The sequence below is a fragment of the Gadus morhua genome, chromosome 14 (assembly GCF_902167405.1).
Source record: "Gadus morhua chromosome 14, gadMor3.0, whole genome shotgun sequence".
NCBI classification, from domain to species: domain Eukaryota; kingdom Metazoa; phylum Chordata; class Actinopteri; order Gadiformes; family Gadidae; genus Gadus; species Gadus morhua.
The window spans coordinates 1,175,792-1,201,056 of NC_044061.1; the positions used below are offsets into that span (position 1 = coordinate 1,175,792).

At 48.3% G+C, this 25,265-nt stretch overlaps 2 protein-coding genes across 3 annotated transcripts; both read right to left on the reverse strand.

Annotated features, from left to right (window-relative positions):
• Positions 1–2,984: 2,984 nt before the first annotated feature.
• LOC115559175 (cell surface glycoprotein 1) lies at positions 2,985–9,081 on the reverse strand. Of its 2 annotated transcripts, none has more exons than XM_030377918.1 (4): positions 8,995–9,081; positions 5,334–6,681; positions 4,074–4,241; positions 2,985–3,683 (listed from the first exon to the last, which is right to left on the reverse strand). In XM_030377918.1, the coding sequence occupies exons 2-4, from the start codon at positions 6,664–6,666 to the stop codon at positions 3,550–3,552; spliced, it is 1,635 nt and encodes a 544-aa protein (XP_030233778.1). In that variant the 5' UTR covers positions 6,667–6,681; positions 8,995–9,081; the 3' UTR covers positions 2,985–3,549. The 2 variants fall into 2 exon arrangements, with proteins under 2 accessions (XP_030233778.1, XP_030233777.1); XM_030377917.1 differs by lacking the exon at positions 8,995–9,081 and adding an exon at positions 7,937–8,319.
• A 14,428-nt stretch (positions 9,082–23,509) lies between these two features.
• Positions 23,510–25,163, reverse strand: LOC115559206 (placenta-specific gene 8 protein). Its single transcript, XM_030377983.1, has 5 exons — positions 24,933–25,163; positions 24,726–24,820; positions 24,511–24,635; positions 24,277–24,391; positions 23,510–24,087 (listed from the first exon to the last, which is right to left on the reverse strand). Exons 2-4 carry the CDS (start codon positions 24,808–24,810, stop codon positions 24,287–24,289), a joined length of 315 nt encoding a protein of 104 aa, XP_030233843.1. The 5' UTR covers positions 24,811–24,820; positions 24,933–25,163; the 3' UTR covers positions 23,510–24,087; positions 24,277–24,286.
• Positions 25,164–25,265: the final 102 nt, after the last annotated feature.

Sequence of the window (25,265 nt, forward strand, 5' to 3'; positions counted from 1 at the left end):
GTGTTCACAAGTATTCATGTGTGTGGTGTCTATGTGAGTGTGTACGTTCACGTGAGTTGTGTCAACGTGTCGATGCGAGTGTGTATGTGTTCATATGTGTTGACGCGTGTGGCCTTGATGTCGGTGTATTGCTGTGTGTCCATGCGTTGTGTTCGTCTGAGCTCCTCCCAGATGCGCGCGGGCGTGGAGGACGCTGGGCCCTCTGGCGTCCCGCTGGGTTGCGCAGGCGTTGTCAGAAAAACAGTGCAGACAAAATAAGGAGCGGAGAACGGAAACATATTGTAAAGAGGAGCGCGTTGTGGTTGAGCGTCTGGCTCACAGTTCGCTCGCTGCTCGCTGCTGCCACTCGTCTGCCACTCTGATGTTCGCCTCCGCCTCTTAGGGTGGATTGAATTGTCTATTAACTTTGGCAATTGGGGCATTTAATTAAAGTCAGCTGCTAATTCATTCGAATAAGACATCCCCCATGATTACAATTGGAAGAAATAAAAAAATCAAAACGAGCTAATACGACCGTTTAGAAATAATAACGTTTTTCTTTTCTATAAAATAATAATGATTAAACATAAATGGAAAATGCAGACATTTGGTTATTAGATATTTACTTGCATGAACAGAATACAGAAACACGTCCATGGAGGTGTGCCTTCCAGCAGAGAATGGCTGAAACGCTTCCAACAGAAGCAGAACTCAAACTGTTCAACGGATGTCTAAACTCTGTAAATATGTGCAGTGGAGACGTCGGCTTCTGCTCTCCCTCTGTGGCGACAGCTGGGGTATCACTGCCATATGGCAGATCTCAGACTCTGGTCATTTTTTATTCTGTCTTTTTATGGTTGTCTTGAGTTCCATGAGACCTGTCGAAACCCACAGCCGTCCGTCATCACTGCGTATTGGTTATTAAATAACCAATGCTGATATTTTATTTGAAAACATTGGGATTATAGTTAGGGTAGGCTACATTTTTACACTTATAAAATAACTGTTATTCCTCTTTTGAATATTCAGTAAACCAGTTATTGCTGGATTAAGAGTGTGTGTTTCAGGATGATACTGTCTGGAGGGGGAGAAACAAACAGAGATTCCTTTCCTTCGGAATGTTTGACTTAATATTCAGTGGGTGTCTGCGGAGGCACCGCTGGGCTAAATCTCGGAATTGAACGTTTTTTGTGGATTCTGACATGTCTTCTATTTGTGTTCTTAACCTTGGAGATAGGGTATGATTAACCATCGCATATTAATTCAATCAGAATGACAGCAAAGCACTTTAATTCAACGTGGACAGATAAAGACGGTAAAACAGAAGACTAATCTCAGGACAATCAGTTTTCCCCTGTGTGCTCAATTAATAATATCCCAGTTTTGCCTTATTATGAACGTCAAGTCATTTCAATTTAGATTGCAATCATTTAACTTAATCTCAATTAATTTCCCTAAGCTATACCTGTAAATTAACCAAAGCCTAGGCCTAAGAAAATAATGACTTGACAAAAAACTTGACAAAAGCTAATTGATATCAACAGCATCGATCAATTGCTTGGCTTAAATTGTTTTGCATAATACAAAGGGGTTATGTCTTCTCACTGTGTGTGTGTGTGTGTGTGTGTGTGTGTGTGTGTGTGTGTGTGTGTGTGTGTGTGTGTGTGTGTGTGTGTGTGTGTGTGTGTGTGTGTGTGTGTGTGTGTGTGTGTTTGCGTGCGTGTGCGTGTACCATCCCTCTCTCTTTAAGGTATGGAGTCGTCCATCTAACAATTTTAGCATCTACTTTGAAGGAGTAATTCACTCTCAAGGTACATTTCTGTTGAGTAATGGTTAAAACATGTAAGCTTTATGTTGATATTATTTGCTTACATTTTGCGTCACAGAAAGGAACATGGCGACACTTTTTCTGTCATCTTCAGCATGTCAGATAGGCTACGCTGAATCCAGGTGGCACATAGCTACACTTTATTAGAAGTCATGGCAAACTCAAATTTGTATTTAATTAAGCTCAAAGTAGACAGTGACACGATCATCTCCACTTATTAAAAGCCATTGCGCGACACAACCTGACAACATTAAAAGAGTGACAGTGGCAAGCCGGTAGCAATATCAGAGACGGCTGTGATTCTGATCACTCCGGGCTAGAGATATTGACAGCAGCTGGGGCAGGAGACACCCTGTCATTAGGTAGAGCAGGTTGAGCTTCATAGCGCCCAATAGACGTCACGCAGGACAGTGATTCATGATATCCGACTCCGTGCAACATGCTACGATGGGGCTGTACCCGTAGATGTGATGACTCAGATACATCTGATACAATCTCTATTCATGTAAAGAATTCATTCTTTGATTCTGCAATGTACACATACATATAAAAGGTGTGTTCATTGTAATAAAAAATGGCAGCATTTACCGCAATCTGTAAAGACCTGATCTCTATCCACAGGCTACAGGTGTTCACAATTTAGTGACTATTGAATTAAAGCATTTATTACTTACACATGTACCACCCTCTCTGAGCTCGGTGGCTGCTCCAACATGCGTTTGGGATTCGGGTTCAATAGAAATCTGAGCTTGATGTTAATATTCTCAACAGTTTAAGAAGTACAAAGTTTATTCCCGTTGTGGGTCAACTATCTACCCCCCCCCCCCCCCCCCCCCTCAAATGGCTGAAACTTGAACAATATGATGACATTCAAACTATATCAGGACGCAAACATTAAGGGCCTGTTCATATGACGTTGTTCATGTGATGTTATCTAACGGCTGCTAATTGAATGTGACATGTTTATTTTAGTACTGTGTGCCTAAAACCAAGAGGACGGACTCGGGGCACGGATTCCAAAAGTGTAAACTAAAGCATTCAATGACTTAGTTTACACTTCTCTTGAAAATGTTTGGGATAAGTAAAACACATGCTACTGTACAGTTATCAGAGAGAGAATGCTTGCCATTCAGTCCCAGTGTTATTCTGTTAAACTTGGAATGAAAACATACGTAGATTATTGTTGGCCATTTAATATGAAACCATTCATCAATTTGATCAGACAAGCAGCTCACATCCTTCATTTTTCCTTTCTTCATCACATTCTGGGTTGACGTGCAGATGACAGATTGTGTGCAGCATGAAAACGCTTCCGATATCAAACCTTATCTTGGCGATTGTATGGAGGAGGTATCTACATGAGGCCATACTGTGTGTCGGTACGATGCCTAATACAGCTCAGGTCGGGGGGGGGGGCTCTGGTATCTAAACTCCAGGCTGTAAATAATGACGTCCAAACATACTGATGAACCCCTACCACATTTAAGCTATTTCTAATCCTTCAAAAAACATACATTTTATTTGGCAACAAAATATAAAAGCTGTGCCTTATAATCTTACGCCTTACGCTCTCTCTAAGCACAATGTTGGATACAACTGCATTAAAGCTGGACAGGTACAAATAAAAAATATTGGTTTTGATCATATGTTATCGAGTCATCTTCATGTTATGTATTCACAACCCTTCCTTTGTATCTTCCACCTCTATGAACACAGTTCTTCTGATCTACAAGACGCTGACTTCAGTCCACGTAGCCGTCTGGGATGGGTGCGTTGTATCGTGGTGGCATGGTGGTCATCTGCAGCGCCGGGTTGTAGTAGCCCCCCCGGCCGTAGTTAGTCGACTCCAGAGACTCACTGTTGTCTAGGGTAAGAACTGGGAACAGGAACAAGTGTTAACGACTTTCACTCCTTCTAGAAAACAACCCGACCAAAGACCTTTCTTCCTCTGACGGACACCTGCACTGTGTCCGTTCTGAAGCTCCAGTTATAGCTTCAGAGGTTCTTCTAATTAGAGCAGAATAAGATAATACTGAGAAAGTGTAAAGAGACTTGCTAGTTCAGATATATTGGGAGTAAATCTCTGCAATAGAAACATTCATAGTTAAGGTTTCAACTTGAAACGGATTACATAACAAGCATCGTGTGCTTGTACTGCATTTTCTGCAACACTTAAAATTACTTCGGGAAACTCATTTGAAATACATAAATTAATTGCACATTTTACATTTAATAATTTTGCATTGATTTGTGGATTTAAATTTACCTGGGTCTGAGGAGAACTCCACCAGCTTTCTGTGGGAGAACGCCTTCTGGTTCTTCTTCTTCAGAATGACAAAGACGACCAACGCGAGCACGCACACAGCCACTGCTGTCCCCAAGATTGCGGCCCAGGCCCCGTTCTGTTTGTTTCCCTTGGAACTGGAGACCAACCCTGCAGGGGGAGGAACACCGCCCAGGACTTAACCCCGTGTAACGTGTCACCGTAACGTATTCCCTTCATTTAACCCTAATTCTCAGTGAAAAGACTGTTGATTAATCTTCATGCAGGCAGCTGTCAGTTACATTTTTCCAATTTGTACAAGAACAATTCACCATTGATTGAATATTGAACAATGAATGCAATTAACAAACACTGCAGAAGGATTCAAATTTATGTAGGATTGTACCAGCGTGAGCAGCAAGAGCTGATCAACAGATTCAACACCGATCAACGCAACAACAACATCCTATTTTTGGTTTACTTGAATAAGCGGCTGACAGCTACCAGGTCAACAACATTTAGAAGCTGTTATGATGCAAAAGGACCGGGCGATCCCACGCCCCTCTAGGGAGCTGTGTAACCCCAGCCCATGGCCTGTCCTCCTGGGACTCACACAAGGCCACATTGTGCTGGGAGAAGGGACATGTAACGGACCCCTTTTCCCTTTGCAGGGAAAGGGAAAGGCACTCGAAACCCAACCCAGTTTCTCCCACTGAAAGAAGGGAGTTTTTGTGCTCTCCACCAATAGGGGGAAAGAGACACTAGGTCAAAGTAGGTCAGCGGAGGAGAGAGAGAGAGGCGAGTGTGTAAATGAAGCCCAGTGGTGATGTAACTTAAGTGCAAGGGCCTTTGGGCGGGAGGTCTGAGGTGATTCAGCCCAGCCCTGCATGGAGGAATGCAAATGCCCTCTAATGATTTCACTAGCGCTTAAAGCAGGTTTAGACGGGACTCAGGGGCGTCTTAGAGCCCTAAACAGCCTTAGCCCGGACTACGTGATCAGGGGCGTCTTAAAGCCCGAAGCGGCCTCAGCCCAGACTAAGGGGCGCTGTGTACCTCACCCCTCGGCCGGACTCCGGGGGCGCAGTACCTCAGCCCGGGGGGCGGGGGGCGCAGTACCTCAGCCCGGACTGCGGGGGGCGCTGTACCTCAGCCCGGGGGGCGGGGGGCGCAGTACCTCAGCCCGGACTGCGGGGGGCGCTGTACCTCAGCCCGGGGGGCGGGGGGCGCAGTACCTCAGCCCGGGGGGCGGGGGGCGCTGTGTACCTCGGTCTGTGTTGCTCTCCTCCGACGCCGCGTCCCGGTCGGTGGCGTTGCTCTTCTCTGTTGTCCCGGGAGCCAGGGTTGTTGTCATGGTGACCGGAGCCGTTGCGTTCAGCGTGGCCTCCGGGGGGGGGGGCCCGGCGGTGGCGGTGCCGGGGGTTCGAGGGGCGGCGGGGCCCGCTGTCGTCTCCTCCGTCGCTGCGCTCTCGGAGGCGGGGGGGCCGCCGGTCGGGGGCCCCTCTGTGCTGCGGGGCCCGGGCCCTGGGGCGGTCCCTCCGGGTGCCTCGGGGCTCACGGGGGGCTCCGGAGCCAGGGTGGTCCCCTCGGAGGCGCTAACCGTCGGGGCGGCGGTCGCGTTCGGGGCGGCCCCGTCGCTGGAGTTGGACGCCGGCGTCGGGTCGCTCAGAGGCGTGTCCTCTGAGCCGGAGCCGTTCAGGGCGGGGCCCGGGCCGGACGGGGGGGTGGTCTCGGCGCGGGGGGCAGCGGGGGTGCTGGACTCGTTGGCCTCTGACGTGTTGTTGGGCAGCGGGGGCCCGGCGGGGGGGAGGGCGCTGGGGCCCTCCTCCTCCTCCTCCTCTCCGCTGGCCCCGGAGCCGGTCGGCGGTCCGTACGCAGCGAACACCGTAGACGACGTGCCCTCGCTGACCGGCCCCGGGGCCCCCACTGTGGGCTCCGGGGCCCCAACTGTGGGCTCCTGGTCCCCCACTGTGGGCTCCTGGTCCCCCGCGGTGGTGTCCTCCTGCCCCCCCGCGGTGTCCTCCGGGGCCCCCACTGTGGGCTCCTGTTCCCCCACTGTGTCCTCCTGGTCCCCCACTGGCTCCGGGGCCCCCACTGTGGGCTCCTGGTCCCCCGCGGTGGTGTCCTCCTGCCCCCCCGCGGTGTCCTCCGGGGCCCCCACTGTGGGCTCCTGTTCCCCCACTGTGGGCTCCTTTTCCCCCGCGGTGTCCTCCGGGGCCCCCACTGTGGGCTCCTGGTCCCCCGCGGTGGTGTCCTCCGGGGCCCCTGCGGTGGGCTCCGGGGCCCCCACTGTGGGCTCCTGTTCCCCCGCGGGGGTGTCCTGTACCTCCCCAGGGGCCTCCCCAGAGGAGACCTCCTCTGTGGGCTCCTGTTCCCCCAGTCTGGCCCCCTGGCCCTCCCCCGGGGCCTCCTGTTCCCCTGGGGTCTCCTGCCCCCCCGCGGGGGGGTCCTCAGCGTTGTTGGGGGGGGCCCGGTACCAGCCCTTGTCGATGGTGCGGCCGGGGGAGTCGGGGGAGTCGGTGGAGTCCAGGAGGAGCGTCGGGGGGAGCGCCTGAAGGAGCAGCAGCAACGCCGCCGCCAGTCTGAAGCTCAGTCCCATCTCACCGCAGTCGCTCTGGAAGACAAGAGGAGGTCCGGGCTCAGACGGGCTCAGACGGGCTCTGTCCGGGCTCAGACGGGCTCTGTCCGGGCTCAGACGGGCTCTGTCCGGGCTCAGACGGGTTCTGTCTGGGCCCGGACGGGCTCTGTCTGTTCGGCAGCCCTTCCACCAGGGGAAGGTTCCACCACTCAGAACCACGCTGGTCTGGTCCAGAGGCACGCCCTACACATCGTCAAACTGCGGTTTGTGAATATTCATTTAATGAATAAAAAATTAAATAATGAATACGAAAGTAAGATTGAAAAGCTCTGCAGAGCTATATAAGTAGAAGCTGACACAGCGTTTCTGACTCGCCTAACGGATACGATATCAATATCATAAATAATGTGATGGGAGTTACTGGCCCTCGTACGGCCATAAGTCAGATAAATGTATTTTATAAAGCTCACGTTTGCATAAACTGTAGAGGGTGGTCTAGATCTGACACCATAATGAATTATCCTTCACTGTTAGCTCAACTGTTAACCCTAAACATTTAAATTACCCCCAAAAAACGATTAAACTATTGTAAGCCCATCAATTATACCTTTAATAGCATTTCCTTGTTCTGTTAGACAAAACTAGGATGTATCTTATTCTATATTCACTAATAGGCTATGTGTAGAATACTTAAAAAAAAAATGCTAAAATCGAAAACCTGGATTTGAAATAAATGCATCAAAGAAGATCATTTGATGTACTATAATTGATAGTGATTTTTTGGGTACATTCACTGTTATATATTAATAACAACATTAATGAGGCCATCATTAGCTTGGCGGCTAGCTGCACCATGCTAGGATTCCGCACCTGTTCCACACGGGAGCCATCTGCTCACCGGCTGGTGGGCTGAACCTGGAGGAGCCAGGTGTGCTACATGGCAGCTAACCTGGAAGAACTGTGTCACTAATGTTCAGATCCTTCTGCTATCATGCCTAATCAGTCATGGCTCTTTGTCATCATCTAAGTTCCTCTCCATATGGCCGTGAGAAGAAATAGAAACATTGATGACTTCATCTGGCTGTCACGTGATGGGCCTCAAAGTGAATCCATCATCTGATGTGATCAATACCTTAAACATGATCTTCTTGGACTCTTTATTGCCGTTTGTAATCGTTGATCTTAAACCCAGAGGTGCTCTCACATCTGTAATGTCTAAAATAAGATTAATAAAAATAGACATATATACAGAGGAATTATGGTGGACTCGTTAAACAACAAATAGGCCTACCGAAATAGCAAAGTGGCCGCCCGAGTTTTTCTGCACAAGCAACATTCTCCGAGCCGTTCTCAGACCAACACTGGCCTTCACGGTGACTAACGCTTCAGATGGAATGATTTCGACAACAACAATGCAACAATACGGACAAAACATATTTCTTCGTCGTCAGCTAAAAGACATTCTGCTCATCAAAGTTCAGGGCTCCCATCCTTGTGTAGCCAACAACATCTCAGCAGATCTATGGAGCCCGCAGTGCTATGACTAACAGGAATGCACAGCCCCCTGGCTGCCCTCGGAGCGAAGCCGCTCTCATTAATAATGCCATAGCAGGCTGTCATCTTCGCCCCCTCCCTCCATCACGCCGAGATTAAGAAGAAGCAGACGAGAGGATCTGCTTCTGCCCCTCCCACTCCCGCGTGTTCAACACTAAACAAGCAGAGTCTCCAGCCCGTCGAATGGCAAAACACGACGGCTCGAAACGCCAGCGCCGCACTAACGTCCAGCCCGCCCCCTCCCCGAGGACTTCCTCTATCAGACCACCCTTACAGATCGATTACCTGACAGACTTCCTACTCTGGTGACCCATAACGCTCCAAACACCGTTGTTATTTATCACTCAGCTAGTGTTTGTTGTTGGTAGGCTAATATTGATGTAACAGAGTTGTCTCGTGGCAGGGCGTGTGTGTATGTGTGCGTGTGCGTGTGTGTATTAACAGTGTTGTCAAAAGCCTCCGTGTTTAGTTGCTCCTTAATAGCTGTGTGGCTGTGAAGACGTATAGATTCAGATTAATATTCGGACCCATGGCTTGACACCTAATCTATTTAAATGTGTAGCGTTTTTGTAATTGATTGTTTAACGATTAACGATGACTCAACACTTTAAAATTAAAACGGCCATAACTATTTCATTAATTTTGAATCATCAAGTGGAATGTTTTTTAATTCAGATTTATCCGGTTCACTTGTTCAAGTAAACCAACCAAACAACGATCGATACCGACATAGAGAATGAGTTCAGACTATGATCCAGCGGTTAAAGAGACAGAATGAGAGAAGCAGAGGCTTACCTTCTAGCTCAGGTAGCAACAGGTGTGTTTGAATCAGTTCAGCATCTGAGTGTAATGTACCGGATTCAACAATACAGCGGGGGGGAGGGGGGGAGGGGGGGAGGGCGGGGGGAGAGAAGGTAGGGCTGTCCAGGTGACAGAAACCGGCTGGACCTGATTCCTCACCTGCCAGCCGAAGCAACACGGCCTCTCCCACCACTGGGGCAAACCCGCCGACGCGGAAACAGGCCTGGTCTGAACAGACGAGGCCTGGGGATCAGTCCAGGGTCATAAACTGAACGTATGAATGGCCGACCTGGAGAAGACGGGCGTGGCTCAGGTGTGTGAATCCCCAAAGGGGGCGGGGCCAGAGCCCACAGGTACCCTCCGTTCTCCCGCCTCGACGCTGCAGGATCGGAGTCACGGCTGCCATGGCAACACCACGGAGCCTGACAAAGCTCACATTTCCTCGGTACCTTTTGTCTGGATTTATTCCGAGCTGGAGTGACGCAGAAGGGGAGGGGGGAGGGGAGGGGGATGACGTCACGCCCGCGTCCCGCTGTCTGTCCTGTACCTGAGCGCGGAACACTGGACGCAGCCAATGGGATCAGTGCACACGCAAGTGAAGCTCAGCATGGTGTGTGCGTGTGCGTGTGTGTGTGTGTGCGCGTGTGTGTGTGTGTGTGTGAGCTTGTTCCCCTGAGGTTCCAGCTGAGTCTGCCTGAATAATAGATGAGTTTTGTATGTTTACAAATCAAACTCCATCTCGTACAAAACGACGCATAAACTAACTAAAATAAACACTTCTAGACTCTTTATTTTACTGAGGTGTGTGTGTGTGTGTGTGTGTTTAAACTGAGTGCCAAGTCAAGAGACTGATCGTCCCACTCCTTGAACACTCGACCACTGGACCACTCTCACGTCACGGTTCAGAAAGTGACCGTATGCTAGGACAGCAGAATTCTCTTTCTTACACATTTTTAAAACCAAAACGATTGAGGTGATAAACAACAAATAACACGTTAACAAATAAACAAAAGCACATGAAATGCAGCAACATAAAGACTCCTGATGTATTAAACCATAGGTTTGCGCATGATAAGGCTTTGTTCTGAAGGACCGGGGGTTTGTGAGGGAGGCTCTGACGAGGTCAACCAGGTGAACTTTCAGAGCGCACTCAGTGTAGGCCTCGTCTTTTTAAAGGGTACAGTATTAGTCGCCTTAATCCCTCTCAAATATCATTTTAAGCTTTGTGGGTGTTTTTATCTACAACCAGGGAATGCACGGTTAAATGTTGTCATTCAATGAAACAAAAGTAATTAACTTAAGTTACGAAGTGATTGTATTCCTGATTGATTATTTAAACCTCAGCAGTAGAGGAGAACCCTGTGTTCTCAGTTTTGTCAAAACTGAAGCTAATTGAAAACCTACCGGCCAACACCTATACCCTGTTGGTGGAAAAGACTTCTATAATCGCATCTATTTCGATATATGCCCTAGAAATATGCATATATACATATATGTAGAAAACATGAATGATGGTGAACTCTTTCCTCCCTATCTTTAGAACAACACAGTTGATAGAACATTGAAGTTCCGAGGAGCGGTTTGTAGCTCGTTGTGGAGCACGACCCTGGGAAGTTATTGACTCCTTTCTCTAATCCTCGTTATCCAATTAGCTGCTGTGTGTTCTTCAGGAGAGGGCTGCTTTGAAGTGCTGGTAACGTGTGCTGCTAATGCTGCTGCTGCTGCTGGTTCTGCTACAGCAGTCTGCTGCTGGTTCTGCTACAGCAGTCTGCTGCTGGTTCTGCTACAGCAGTCTGCTGCTAATGCTGCTGCTGGTTCTGCTACAGCAGTCTGCTGCTAATGCTGCTGCTGGTTCTGCTACAGCAGTCTGCTGCTAATGCTGCTGCTGCTGCTGGTTCTGCTACAGCAGTCTGCTGCTGGTTCTGCTACAGCAGTCTGCTGCTAATGCTGCTGCTGCTGCTGCTGCTGGTTCTGCTACAGCAGTCTGCTGCTGGTTCTGCTACAGCAGTCTGCTGCCATGTGCTTGTTTCTGTCCCGGCTCGTTTGCATTTGGTTTACTGCTGCTTTCTGCTCCCGCTCTGAAACCTTTACTCTGCTGCTGAGTGTTGCTTCCTCCAACTCAATGCGGTTTATGGATGTGTGTGTGTGTGTGTGTGTGTGTGTGTGTGTGTGTGTGTGTGTGTGTGTGTGTGTGTGTGTGTGTGTGTGTGTGTGTGTGTGTGTGTGTGTGTGTGTGTGTGTGCGCATGTGTGTGTATTGGGGGCTAACCTCCTCTATGGTAGAATGGTGTTCATTACCATGCTGCTGGTTACTGCTGGTTACTGCTGGTTACTGCTGGTCACTGCTGGTCACTGCTGGTCACTGCTGGTTACTGCTGGTCACTGCTGGTCACTGCTGGTTACTGCTGGTTACTGCTGGTCACTGCTGGTTACTGCTGGTCACTGCTGGTCACTGCTGGTTACTGCTGGTCACTGCTGGTTACTGCTGGTCACTGCTGGTCACTGCTGGTTACTGCTGGTCACTGCTGGTCACTGCTGGTTACTGCTGGTCACTGCTGACCTGCGCTCTAACCTCCGACCCTGACTGTTTGTCTTTCACACTTTCTGCCTGCAGATGCGTTAGTGTGAGTTCTGATCATCCAGCCCCTCAACAGAGCCCGTGTTGGCTGAGCAACACGTCGGCCCGCTGACTGACACCTCCAGCCCAGCGGAGCCGGCGGGGCCGATAGAGCACCTCAGGGTTTGTATTAGTATTATTATTCACTTTAGCTATCCTTTCTGTTGCTTCATTCGAATCCATTTCTATGTGTACACCTCTGTGATGGTTGTTCCTGACCATTGGGGAAGGTGAATGTGGTAATAAGCAGTGGTGCTATTAGCTGTGTGCTTAAATGAGGTTATTCGTCTCTGTAGTAGTCAATGTCCTCGGGGGAATCCCTAAATTGGGTTGGTCCTTCACTGTCAGAGAGTTCTCTATCAGCAGAGCCCACCTGTGACTGCTCATAGTACTCTGACGTAGGGCTCTGTGTAATGTGCCAGTCATGAAATACATCCAAATAGCTCCCTGCTATTTGTGTGTTAAATTATGTACAAACATGAGCTGATTTGAGCACCATATATAACGGCTCCTTAGATTCACCACTGGCTAAATCGTCTGTGTTTAATTAATGAACTACTGGTGGATCCCAAAATTAAAACACTATATTAGCCCTGCACACTTTGTGTGTGTGTGTGTGTGTGTGTGTGTGTGTGTGTGTGTGTGTGTGTGTGTGTGTGTGTGTGTGTGTGTGTGTGTGTGTGTGTGTGTGTGTGTGTGTGTGTGTGTGCGTGCCTGTGCGCGGGCAGGCGTGCGTGTACGTGTGTGTGCATGTGTCTTCGATCCTTCAATCAGAACACAAAGTGAAATCCAGACCTAAACGGGTTACTGGTCCCTGTATCACCGATGAGGGTCTGAGCGTTGTTTCAGAAAGCCGTCCTGATTAATCGTAATAGTCAGAGCAGCGAGGGGCGGATCATTAAGAACAGTCCAGTTTAGCTTCAAGGTGTTCAATGAGCAATCACCTTCATGACACCATGGGCCATCTGCCTCCTATCTCTCCCGACTAGTTTACCTTCTCTGGTCTCTCTTTGGGCGAACGATACGCGTAGAGCAAAACGCCGTTCTCCCTGCGGAGCGTTTACATACGAGGATACAATCACTGCTAACTGTTGCCTCGGAGAGACGTTACAGTGCCACTCTTCAGGACGTTAATATTACCCATCTGCTGCAGACCAGCTCAGGAGCGCATCAGAAAACCACCGCGGAGGAGACAGAGCTTTTAATGGCGTCAAACGGATCATAAGCATCAAGGCTGTAAACCGGTGGCGGTAAAACGAGCGATCCGTGAGCACTGTTCCATCTGCGCGTTTCATTGGACGCACATTTCGGATATGATCCAGCAATTAAACTCCTTTGAGCCTTAAGAGCTCAGAAACCGATGAGGAGGATGTGTGTACGCCCGCGGTAGGCCAACCATAAGGGTGGAGCACTCCACCTAGAATGGGGTTATCTCTGCATCTCCAACCACACCCTGGCGCAGTCGCAGTGAGACAATCAAATACCAATCAAGGGATTGACCAAACAGACCCGAACAGTCATGCAACCACTGGTCCACCAGTGGAACAATAAAACGTTCTAATCGGGAGATAGCCTATTGGTGAAGACAGAGCAACACTTGGGGTCAGGGGGACTGGCTACTGATGGCTACTGATGCTTTAATCATCTCTAAAGTACTTAAGAGCGCAATACTTATTTAGATTGTCAACAGTCTATTCATACGATATAAGTAAACATTAAGCTTGGCGATTATAAATGTTCAACAAAGAAACAGACGACAAACCTCCACGTGTGTTTGTGTGTCTTCATAAGCTCACACACAGTGAGCTTATGAAGCGACATGCAATTATGATGACAAATGAAAACATTTTAGCAGCTTTCACATTGAAAACTCAAGGCAAGGCAGAAAAAAAAATTAATGAAGGATTCGAACTATTAGCTAAAAACGCATCATGCTTAGATAGGCCAATTTTACTCTAAAATCTATTAGCCATAATAATTTCGTTTGAACCGCTTTCGTACCACTAGGTGTCAGTATAGGACAATCACCTGGCTCCCTCTCCTCAAATAGTCACTCACTTTAAAAAATCGTTTTTTACAGAATCAATTTATTCCAACTAGAGGTATCATTTGATTCATACCTACAGCTCTAAATATACTAATTAAAATGACAAGACCTACATTTATCTACATTGATGTTCCAACATGTAGGCTACGTTTGAAGTTGGCTATGCTTGCTGGAATAGTTTGTTTATGAACCATTGCTAGGCTTGTGTGTGTGTGTGTGTGTGTGTGTGTGTGTGTGTGTGTGTGTGTGTGTGTGTGTGTGTGTGTGTGTGTGTGTGTGTGTGTGTGTGTGTGTGTGTGTGTGTGTGTGTGTGTGTGTGTGTGTGTGTGTCTTTGCGTTGATCTTTGTATCTGTAGTGATTTTTTTGTGTTGCTTAGAAACAGCAGCGAGCAGAGGAACCATCATTCTATGTGGCCACCGGTTGCAACATCCAAGAAAGTCCCATGATGACTGTGCCACACAAAGGTCTGACAGCTCCCAGACTGACAGAGATGGTAACTCACAGGAACCCCAAATACGGGCGTCACACATGCAGCCCGCTGAAAGACTTTCATTACGATCCAAGTTATAAAAAAAACCCTTCTGACTGTTTTGAGCTCTTCAGTGTTCCAGACAGAATGTTCCCCGGAGGATAAAACAGGGGATACAGAGATACACAAGGACCTCTCCACAAACTAATTACTCAAATACGACAGCTCGTTTGAAGTGTGTTTTATATCTTCTAGAATATCCGAGCTTCCAGACCCAGTAGAGGGTGAGGACTGGTGATGGTAGAGGTCCCAGCGGCCCGGGGCCTGGGGGGCTTCAGCATGTGGCCCCCCCCTGCTGACGACTGCTCCGCTCAACAGTTGTTTCCTACCGCGTTGCAGATGGCGCCCGCAGCCTCCACCGGGTGGGGACACGGGGGCCTTGTTGTTAGCATTCAGCCTCTGAGTCCAGTTCACCACGAGTGACTGATGACATCACAGCCCCCCCCTCCCCCCCATGTTGGCCAGGAAGGACAGGAAGGACATCTCTATCACAATTAAAGTCATTTAATTGTGAATGTTTTAGCTATATACTGTAATGTTGTACCATAGTTTATACTGGATATTTATACTTTTATATACTATAGTTTATACTGGATATTTATACTGTTATATACTATAGTTTATACTGGAGGTATAGTATATAACAGTTTATATCTCCAGTCTGGAGATATATACTGTTATATACTATAGTTTATACTGGAGGTATATACTGTTATATACTATAGTTTATACTGGAGGTATATACTGTTATATACTATAGTTTATACTGGAGATATATACTGTTACATACTATAGTTTATAGTGGAGGTATATACTGTTATATACTATAGTTTATACTGGAGGTATATACTGTTATATACTATAGTTTATACTGGAGATATATACTGTTACATACTATAGTTTATACTGGAGGTATATACTGTTATATACTATAGTTTATACTGGAGTCTCCAGTATAAACTATAGTATATAACAGTGTATATCTCCAGTCTGGAGATATATACTGTTATATACTATAGTTTACACCGGAGATAAATACTGTTATATACTATAGTTTACACCAGAGATAAATACTGTTATATACTATAGTTTACACCGGAGATAAATACTGTTATATACTATAGTTTACACCGGAGATATATACTGTTATATACTATAGTTTACACCGGAGTTAAATACTGTTATATACTATAGTTTACACCGGCGATGTGTGGCTGCATGACCTCTACAGGTCACTGTAGAGGTCACTGCTACTAGGTTAGGTAAAGGGTTTTAGTACCGCAGTATTCCATTTACTGTGGACATAGAAACACAGAGAGTGTTAATAAATAAATGGGATAGACATTCACAGAACAAGAGAGGTGGGCAGAGAGGGAGACAGAGAGACAGAGAGAGAGAGAGAGGGGGGGGGGGAGAGAGAGAGGTGGGAGAGGGAGAGAGAGAGAGGGGGGGGGGAGAGAGAGAGGTGGGAGAGGGAGAGAGAGAGGGGGGGGGGGGGGGAGAGAGAGGTGGGAGAGGGAGACAGAGAGAGGTGGGCAGAGAGGGAGACAGAGAGACAGGGGAGAGAGAGAGACAGAGAGAGGGGGGGAGAGAGAGAGAGGGGGGGAGAGAGAGAGAGGTGGGGCGAGAGAGAGAGAGAGAGAGAGAGAGAGAGAGAGGTGGGGCGTGAGAGGGACAGAGAGAGAGCGAGAGAGGTGGGTCAGAGAGACAGATAGAGAGGTGGGTAGAGAGAGAGAGATAGAGAGGTGGGGTAGAGAGAGAGAGAGAGGTGGGGCGAGAGACAGAGAGAGAGAGAGAGAGAGAGGGGCGAGAGAGAGAGAGAGAGAGAGAGAGAGAGAGGTGGGCGAGAGAGAGAGATAGAGGTGGGTAGAGAGAGAGAGAGAGAGAGAGAGAGAGAGAGAGAGAGAGCAGGGGGGGGAGAGAGAGAGAGAGGTGGGGCGAGAGAGAGACAGAGAGAGAGAGAGGTGGGAGAGAGAGACAGATAGAGAGGTGGGGTAGAGAGAGAGAGAGAGGGGGGGGGAGAGAGAGAGAGAGAGAGAGGTGGGGCGAGAGAGACAGAGAGAGAGGTGGGGGAGAGAGAGAGAGAGGTGGGGTAGAGAGAGAGAGAGAGAGAGAGAGAGAGAGAGAGAGAGAGAGAGAGAGAGAGGGGGGGAGAGAGAGAGAGAGGGGGGGAGAGAGAGAGAGAGAGAGGTGGGGCGAGAGAGAGACAGAGAGAGAGAGAGGTGGGTGAGAGAGACAGATAGAGATATGGGAGAGAGAGACAGAGAGGGGGGGGGAGAGAGAGAGAGGAGGGGCGAGAGAGAGACAGAGAGAGAGGTGGGGGAGAGAGAGCGAGAGAGGTGGGGTAGAGAGAGAGTGAGAGAGGTGGGTGAGAGAGACAGATAGAGAGGTGGGGGAGAGAGAGCGAGAGAGGTGGGGTAGAGAGAGAGTGAGAGAGGAGGGTGAGAGAGACAGATAGAGAAGTGGGGTAGAGAGAGAGAGAGAGGTGGGGCGAGAGACAGAGAGAGAGAGAGAGAGGAGGGGCGAGAGAGAGACAGAGAGAGAGGTGGGGGAGAGAGAGCAAGAGAGGTGGGGTAGAGAGAGAGTGAGAGAGGTGGGTGAGAGAGACAGATAGAGAGGTGGGAGAGAGGGAGAGAGCCTTCCACAGCGATGACATCACTTTCCATCCGCTGAACCCCCTCACAACAGCACTCAGCACCAGAGTCGTATCTCTGCGGGAAAAGAAAAATCTGGACAGAAGAATCCAAACATTTATAAGTGGAATAATAACACGTCAGGTTGACACCACAGAGAGGAACACACAGGCCCAGGAACGACACAGAGGGATACAGTGACCTAGTTCCGTCGCCCCTCTTCTCGTGAGAGCGCCGTATCCAATCTGTCAGGAAACAGACCAGCAGGTGACGACTGCCTGCGAGCTGTGAGTGAAACTTCATCAATTAGACACCAACAGAACAAGAGCTCTGAGGCCCCTCCCCGCCGCCGTGTTAGCGAAGCGCCAGAGGCCTGTTGGAGCTTGCTCTCTGAGTCTTAAGGCATGTCTGGAGGAGGTGTTGTAGACGTTTGGCCCAGGGCGGCCATTGGTAGGTTGTCTTTGGCTTATATTAGAGGATCGTTTTTCTGACGTCACTTCACCTGTCCAGTCCTACCAGTCTCACAAACCACTAAGGCAATTCTTTGAGAGAGGAATGATCCGAATGCTTGAGATGTTTGTGGCGTCAGGACAGCTCGTGTTGTTCTTGGTCAATCTCCACATTCTTTACAGTGAACTCACGCCAGCACATGACAGCTGCGGTTAAAGCAGGTCGTGGCAGAGGTTCAAACCAACAACCTCAGTTACGATCTCCCTGATACAGGACCGGGTCCAGTTCGCTGATGTCACTCGTTCATAAACCTTTTATAAGTCTCACATCAATGCTCATATGTCTCAGAGCGGTAGTGTGATGCCATCACATCTGTGAGTCTGGCTCTTGGCTGGTGGCGTTTAGGCACTCATTAATGATTGATGACGGTGACAAAATGGAAAGCGTGGAGTAAAGTGCTCTTGGTTGACTTGTTGTCCTCAGGAAACACGCAATGGCAAATGCCAAGGTTGTTATGTTATGGATATTAGGAGGCTAAGATGACAACATAAAACATTGCAGAGTTTATGAGCTTAGAGTTAGGGTAATGATGCTGCTGATCATGCTTGTGAATCTGCAGATGATTCCCAACACTCACGGATTGTTCAGTGTTTCTTTTTCCACGTAATAGGTAAAGTGATGTATGGCCTACATCTGGTCAACTCATGTTTAGGTCTTCAGTATCAAACTGTCACCATCACATTGTGAACGTGGGAAACATATATTGGAGTGTGGACATCCAAGAGCATCCATATGAGCTAAACTGGTTTGAGAACGGCCGGCTCTCAGAGTAATCAGCCGTTATAATAGATGGATGTATTGTTTCACAATCCTTCTGTAAATCCACCACTTTGGATCCGGCCATGAGAAAGGAAAATCCTGGCCTCAAGTCTGGGAACCGTGACAACCAAACCCACAGATAACACACGGCCAAGAGTAAAACAGTGCATAAAAGTTACCATCACAGAGATAATTCAACCATACTCTGCTTAAGCTGACACTAATAGCGGTTCATTTCTGAAGACAGAGTTCCACTGTCCTCAAAGCGCCGTGTGGACGTGGGTCTCTGGGGAGGAGGGAGAGCGTCCGTCTCCTTCAGGTACAGAGCGCCCGTTCAGGGAGCCGCTGGTGGACAGACGGTGTGGCCGGCCCCCGGGGCAGAACGTAAACACAGCCCCTGCCACCATTCATACAGCGGGGGCGAGTCCGGGCATTACCGCACTGTCTCAGCCCTCGGGCCAACCACCACATGGACTGCTTACAGCGCATGGAAAGCATGTGCAAACACAGCTATAATAAGCGGCCCGCAACCGGCGCCTCTGGGAGCAGCTCTGCAACACCGCCGGTGGATTTAACAAGGACCCTGCATACACATGTGTCCCTCTATACAGATGTGACCCTGCAGACAGATGTGTCCCTCTATACACATGTGTCCCTCTATACACATGTGTCCCTGCATACAGATGTGTCCCTCTATACAGATGTGTCCCTGCAGACAGATGTGTCCCTGCAGACAGATGTGTCCCTGCAGACAGATCTGTCCCTGTGTACAGATGTCTCTCTATACAAATGTATCCCTGAAGACAGATGTGTCTGGTATACAGATGTTTCCTGGGGGGCTGACACAGGGCCCTAAAGGAGAGCCGTGTTGATGTCCTCATCTCTAGCGTTAGCCACCAGCCCGTTTGAGCTCGTGTTAGCGCAGCGCCCCTTCAGAGGGAGGGAAGGCTCCTCCGTACCCTAACTGACGGCCCAGACTGCGTCCCTCGCTGCCTTACTGACACTAAGCATGGTAAGGTCTTCATTCAACGCCGGCTCCACATCGGTGGTCTGCTGCGTTAAACACGGCAACACAAAGCAGAACACGACAGCGAACACGAGAGAGTGAACGGCCGGCCCAAAGCACACGTTGCATTATTTGTTTGGACGTCCCTTCTGTTGTTGTAAACAACATCCCAGTGTTTGGTTGTAGCTTTCCCACAAAGCATCTGTTTCACCCCCCCCCCCCGCTCGCCCCAGCTCCCGGGGTTGATAGACGCTGGGGGCGCAGCCCTATAGCCCCCCCCCCCCCCCCCCCCCTGTGACCTTTACCTCCTGCTAAGTGCTCCGGGTAATTACACGCCGCTGCTCCCTGCTGCGCACAACATATGCTCCGTTAGAGGAGGGAAGGGGCCCTACCTGGCCCTACCTGCCCTCAGTGGCTCTTCTCTCTTTCTGTTTGCTACGTACTCTCTATACCCCCCCTCCAGCCTGCGTCTCTCTCGCTCTGTCTATTAATCTGGTATTTCATACTTGGAAAAGATGAGTTTTCCGAGTCAAGGGCAAAACGATTCAGGGCTGAGGAGTCTGTCTGTTCCTGATTGATTTGGGCCTCTCCTGATATTTATGAGTCTAGTCTTTTCACCTAGAAGAGCCACTCTGCAAGTCTAATGCATTATGTGATGTATTCTATACCAACATGAAAATATGTCATCTCATGGAAGATTTGGGGGGGTTATAAAAACGCTTTATGGCACAACATCCCACTTCCCCGACTGGAGCTATGAGCTACAAGAAGCTAGCTCCCGGTTCTCAGTTTCGGACGAAGGTGTGAGTAAACAAGTACTGGTCAAGAAAAACTTTGTATGTTTATCTTGTAATGTATTCTGGAAGTTTTGAAGCAGGATGTATAATTAAATAGCACAAAATAAAGCCTTTCGCAGTTGCATGTTTTTGAGACCTAACCTGGTGGATTGCCAGCTGTTATTGGCTGGACCTGGAAGGTGATGTGGTAGGTGACGCTAGCCCTGGTAGGTGATGCTAGCCCTGGTAGGTGATGCTAGCCCTGGTAGGTGATGCTAGCCCTGGTAGGTGATGATAGCCCTGGTAGGTGATGCTAGCCCTGGTAGGTGATGCTAGCCCTGGTAGCTGATGCTAGCCCTGGTAGGTGATGTTAGCCCTGGCCAGTGATGCTAGCCCTGGTAGGTGATGCTAGCCCTGGTAGGTGATGCTAGCCCTGGTAGGTGATGCTAGCCCTGGTAGGTGATGATAGCCCTGGTAGCTGATGCTAGCCCTGGTAGGTGATGTTAGCCCTGGCCAGTGATGCTAGCCCTGGTAGGTGATGCTAGCCCTGGTAGGTGATGCTAGACCACCAGGAGCGTCCCCACATCAGACTGAGAGGGACTCCCAGGTGAACAGTGGAACTCCGGCTGGGATTTTAACACTCAAGGTACGGGTTCAACTATCTTCTGGTGAGTGTAGAACGGTGAAACTAGAACAGACACGAGTCCGTGTTGACACATTTACAACAGTGGTGTTAAAGGCACTCAGACACCGTAGGGGAGCCTACAATTCAATTACATTTTGCTGCTTCGACTGTTGTTGTGCCAAGAGGGAACATAGATTAGTGTGAGTCTCTCCCTGCCTGTGTGACCGACTCTCTGTATGGTTCCCATCCATTCCCCCTCACAGCCTGTCAGCAAGGCGGTTCCATTCCTGGGAATGGAACCGCCTGAACATTCATCAGAGGATCCAGAATGGAAGCGCCTTGTATTGGTCCTATTACTCACACATTCTTTTGACCATTGATCTTTCTTTTTGACCACGCGTGCGCGTGCGTGTTCCAGAACCCATGACACTATGCAGAGTGAGACCACTTATCGTTGACCGCGGTGTATCTCTCTACAGCCCGCAGTTGAACCCATCATTAGGAGGTCATGTTCACCCTTCATCACATAAACCTGTCTACTCTTATTATCATCATATATAACTCATATAAAATAATATATAGTAATATTAATACAGGTCATGATGGTAGCATTCCAATAGTAGTAGTAGAAGTAGTGGTAGTATAGTAATAGTAGTAGTAATAGTATAGTAGCCTAACCTAACTCTGTGACCAGGTTAGGGTTAGGCTTTAGCTGAGCAGCTAACAGCCTCACCCTAACCTGCAGGGACGTGCACAGGGGGGTTGCTCAGGTTGCTTGGGCAACTGCCCATATGCCCTCCTCGACTCAGGTTGCCCTTCCGAGGAAAAAAAAAATATATATATATATTTTTTTTAATCATTTAATGGATGCAGAATTTCATGTAGGCCTAGATAATAAAAATCGCCACTCGAAACATTTCATAAAGTAAGCGTAGCCTCATTCAATTCCGTTCGGGCACTGAGAGTGAAAGTCAGTAGGGGGAGGGCAAACTCTGCCGCGCGGCAACAGCCGCTTTTGCCGCCTCCCCTCTGCCGCCGTTCCCCCATTGAAATGAATGGAGGCCGTGAGTTGCCGCGCGGCGTGTGAACCGGCGCGTGCAGCGCTGCACGCGACCGGAACACCGGCACCTGTGAGACGACTGCCTTGATGTTCTCGGAAAAGGTGAATTTGAGATGTATTAGAAACAAATAATCATCATCACGTTTTATGAAATGAATTACAATCTTCATAAATCCAGGCTCAGTTTGCCACGTAACGTTTAGCCTAAATAATCAGACAGCTAGCTAGCTTGCAGACAAGCAGCCCCGTTATCACATAGTCTACACATTTTTTGGTAGGCAAACTAAGCTACATGTCTGCTGATAGTTAGTTTCTAACATTTCGTTTTAACAAGAAGAATAAATGATGGAAGTAATGCATCACATGAATTCTTTCATTCAAAATGGTTCATGCCTAAATCTTATCACTATTTTGGGTATTGTTTGTTATTGTTGAGTGAAGCCGAAATGTCCAGTGAAAAGAGGAGGATTCAGGAGAGAGAGAGACAACTAAAGGAGGCAGCAAAGAGGAGCACATCACTACCCTGTAGTGATGTGCCGTGTCCCGAAATCCGAAATCAGTGTGGTCAAGAGCGGCTGTCTGACCTCCTCCTGCTGTCCATAGAGAAGGACATACCAATCGACAAAGAAGAGGTTCTGAAGGTTTCTCTTTTGAAGCTTTGCATTTTTAAAATGTCAATTTGGAGAAACTTATCAGTGACTTGATAGGATGTTGTTTAATTATGTTTGTGTTCATGTTATGTTCTTCTTCTTCAAGTCATGTTTTTCTGCATTATCGTTAGTAGTAGTTATTTCAGTGTTTTACTTATTTGTATTAATATATTATAAAGACCCTGTTATTCTCAGTCCTTCATATAGCCTGTGAGTTTTTTGTTTTTTTTTTGGGGGGGGGGGGGTGCCCTTTTTTCAGGTCATAGCAACTGCCCCTCAAAATTCCTGTGCACGTCCCTGCTAACCTGGTCCCATGGACACATGTGCAGCCACCCTCTGCACGTCACTCTGTGTTCTGTTGGTTATTTGCTTCCAAGATAAGCCACGTGTCAGAGATATACAAAGTCACAGTCCAAACCTGTGACACTTGAAACGAAAGGAGGCAGGAGCACTTCCCTGGGGACAATGGCCTGGTTCTGGGTGAAACTAGCTACCTGGAATGTTACCTGGGGTTTGGTTTGAAGTACAAAGAAACACTTTCCTCCGCTGTCTTCTTGGATTTTCAAATCTCCAAAGTAAACCGGTGTAATAAACTCTTTCTTCTACATTTGTGGTTTCTATAATGTCCCCTGTGTCCAGGTTATGTGAGTCTAAAGATAGGCGCCTCTACATGGGACGCAATGGGGACCTTTGTTGACATTCTGACTAAGAAGTCGATACCAATTGAACCAGTTCTTCAACAGTTTTGTCACTGTCTCCTCTCCACTCTGCCACCGGAGACATGACCTCTCTACTCACCCACCTCTTCATCAGAGAGAGAGAGAGAGAGAGAGAGAGAGAGAGAGAGAGAGAGAGAGAGAGAGAGAGAGAGAGAGAGAGAGAGAGAGAGAGAGAGAGAGAGAGAGAGAGCTGGCCTTCATACCGTAGACCGTAGACCTTGTGTGCTCGATGTGCTATATAGTTATGTTATCGAAGACCAATTAGAAATGCGTGAAAAAATTGGAGGACCATGGAGATGGAGTCCCCCCCCCCAGCACCCTAGCAGAGACGCCCTGTAGTTTACAGGTCTAGAAGGCTTTAGCTCCAGCCTGAATACCTCCAGGTGTCAACAGGTTGGAATGAATGCTCTAAAATCACTTTTAAATCCCAGTGTGAGTCACTGGCTGACACTCATCAATCAGTATGTTAAACAAGTCCGTCTTGATAAACCATCAATTAACCTGCTCATTGTTTTAACTGAGGTATCGGCCGCCGAGTCAAAGAATGAATTGCCAAGAACAAACTACTCATCAACATGTCATGCTTGAACAGGTAGATTTATTAATGTTGCATTTATACTTAATTCAGTGAACTGTGTTTGTAACAATATGAGCACAGTTGAACTAATATTTAAACGTAAACAGTATAAAAGTACTAGCAGGTAGCAGGGTAAAAACATCAGGAAAGTGCATGCAGTTCCCTCTCACCCGTCCTTAAAGGGCTGACATCACGTCACCGGGAGTGGGTGTGATCAGCCATTACAAGCCCTTTGGAACCCAGCCTTTTCCTGTGTTTTAGTGACATCAAAAGTTGGATTGATCACCTAGATGTATGATGGATAGATCAGCAACATCTGCCACAGTCAACTGGGTAGGCTGGTAACTGATCTATCCAGCGTACATCTATGGGGACACGCCCCCTTGTGATGTCATAAGGCACAGGACAAGACGTATGGATTGCAATGGCTGATCACACTCACACCTGGTGGCGTGATGCCACCCCTTTAAAAACTTAAAACCAGTCGATTAGAATAACTAAATACATTTTGAATTACTTGACATAATTATGAAGCCTTCTCTTCTTCATGTGGTGAACATTGAAACTGAGGTCCCCAATCTGAACAGCAACGAGAACACATTAAAACATGAATAAGAACATATTACTTTTAACATAGAACTTGATTTTGATTGCAGGTGTGTGTGTGTGTGTGTGTGTGTGTGTGTGTGTGTGTGTGTGTGTGTGTGTGTGTGTGTGTGTGTGTGTGTGTGTGTGTGTGTGTGTGTGTCGCCTTGTTGTAATACTTACGCCAGTGCAATCAGAAGACCCCCTGGTCTTTCCTTGTGTCGATGTCCCTCTTCAGCTGGCAGATAGCACAGGCTCCACAGAAGACATACGCAATGTAGTCCTTACAAAGGGATCCCTGGAGATACACGGTGGGTTAAAGCAGTGACCCCATGGATCAGATGGTACGTGTGCGTGTCAACGTATGCGCCCGTCACCCCAACAGGGGACTCTAACAGGCGCTCTACTGGGACCCACCCGGATGTTGTACTTGGTCCGGTAGACGCCTCTGAGGGCAGGACAGCAGCCGCACAGGCAGCACTCGTCCATGTCGCTAGCGATGGAGCACGCCAGGCAGGGGAAGCAGCACAGGCCGTAGCAGACTGCAACACAAGTGTCGAAGGATCAACTCAGATAACTCCACCACCTTGAGTCTCCCACATCACAAATCAATACGGCGCAGTGATCCGTACATGTGCTGCAGTCGTCACAGATGGAGTAGAGCCCGGTCTGGAAGTCAGACGGGGCGAAGGCGCTTGGCTGTTTGGTCACCGGCATGATCACAGAACTGTCATTAAAAATACAAACTTCGTTAACAATGTTACAATAAACACTAACACACAATTACAATGTATTAAGGTAAATGTAAATCTAAAGGCACGTTAACACATCCATCTTACCGTAGTGAATGGATCCGTAGAGCTGTGGATGCCACTAGAAAGTATTTTGAATGGCCACTGGATACACGGCATTAGAGAGAGAGAGAGAGAAACGCCTTAATATGTCAGTCGTAAACCAGATGAGCAAGAATTCCTCCTCCAGTGATTGACGATACAGAGGTTGGGCCACACAGAGGAATGACCACCCTCTGATCCAAGGAGGCTCCTTTAAGAGTCACAGACGTGTTACCTCTCATATATAGCAACATATGTTTACGTTTCCAGACCAAACAACGTAAATCCTTTAATGCATCAACGTATGATTAAGTTGTTGGCCCATTTTTCCAGGCTTCT

Coding starts and splice junctions, on each gene's coding strand:
- LOC115559175 (XM_030377917.1), bottom strand. CDS start 8,080: ATGTTTTGTCCGTATTGTTGCATTGTTGTTGTCGAAATCATTCCATCT. Junction 6,682..7,936: donor GCGGCCACTTTGCTATTTCG/GTAGGCCTATTT, acceptor CTTGTCTTCCAG/AGCGACTGCGGTGAGATGGG. Junction 4,242..5,333: donor GGAGAGCAACACAGACCGAG/GTACACAGCGCC, acceptor CTCCCCCTGCAG/GGTTGGTCTCCAGTTCCAAG.
- LOC115559206 (XM_030377983.1), bottom strand. CDS start 24,810: ATGCCGGTGACCAAACAGCCAAGCGCCTTCGCCCCGTCTGACTTCCAG. Junction 24,636..24,725: donor CTGTGACGACTGCAGCACAT/GTACGGATCACT, acceptor CTTGTGTTGCAG/TCTGCTACGGCCTGTGCTGC. Junction 24,392..24,510: donor GGACCAAGTACAACATCCGG/GTGGGTCCCAGT, acceptor GTGTATCTCCAG/GGATCCCTTTGTAAGGACTA.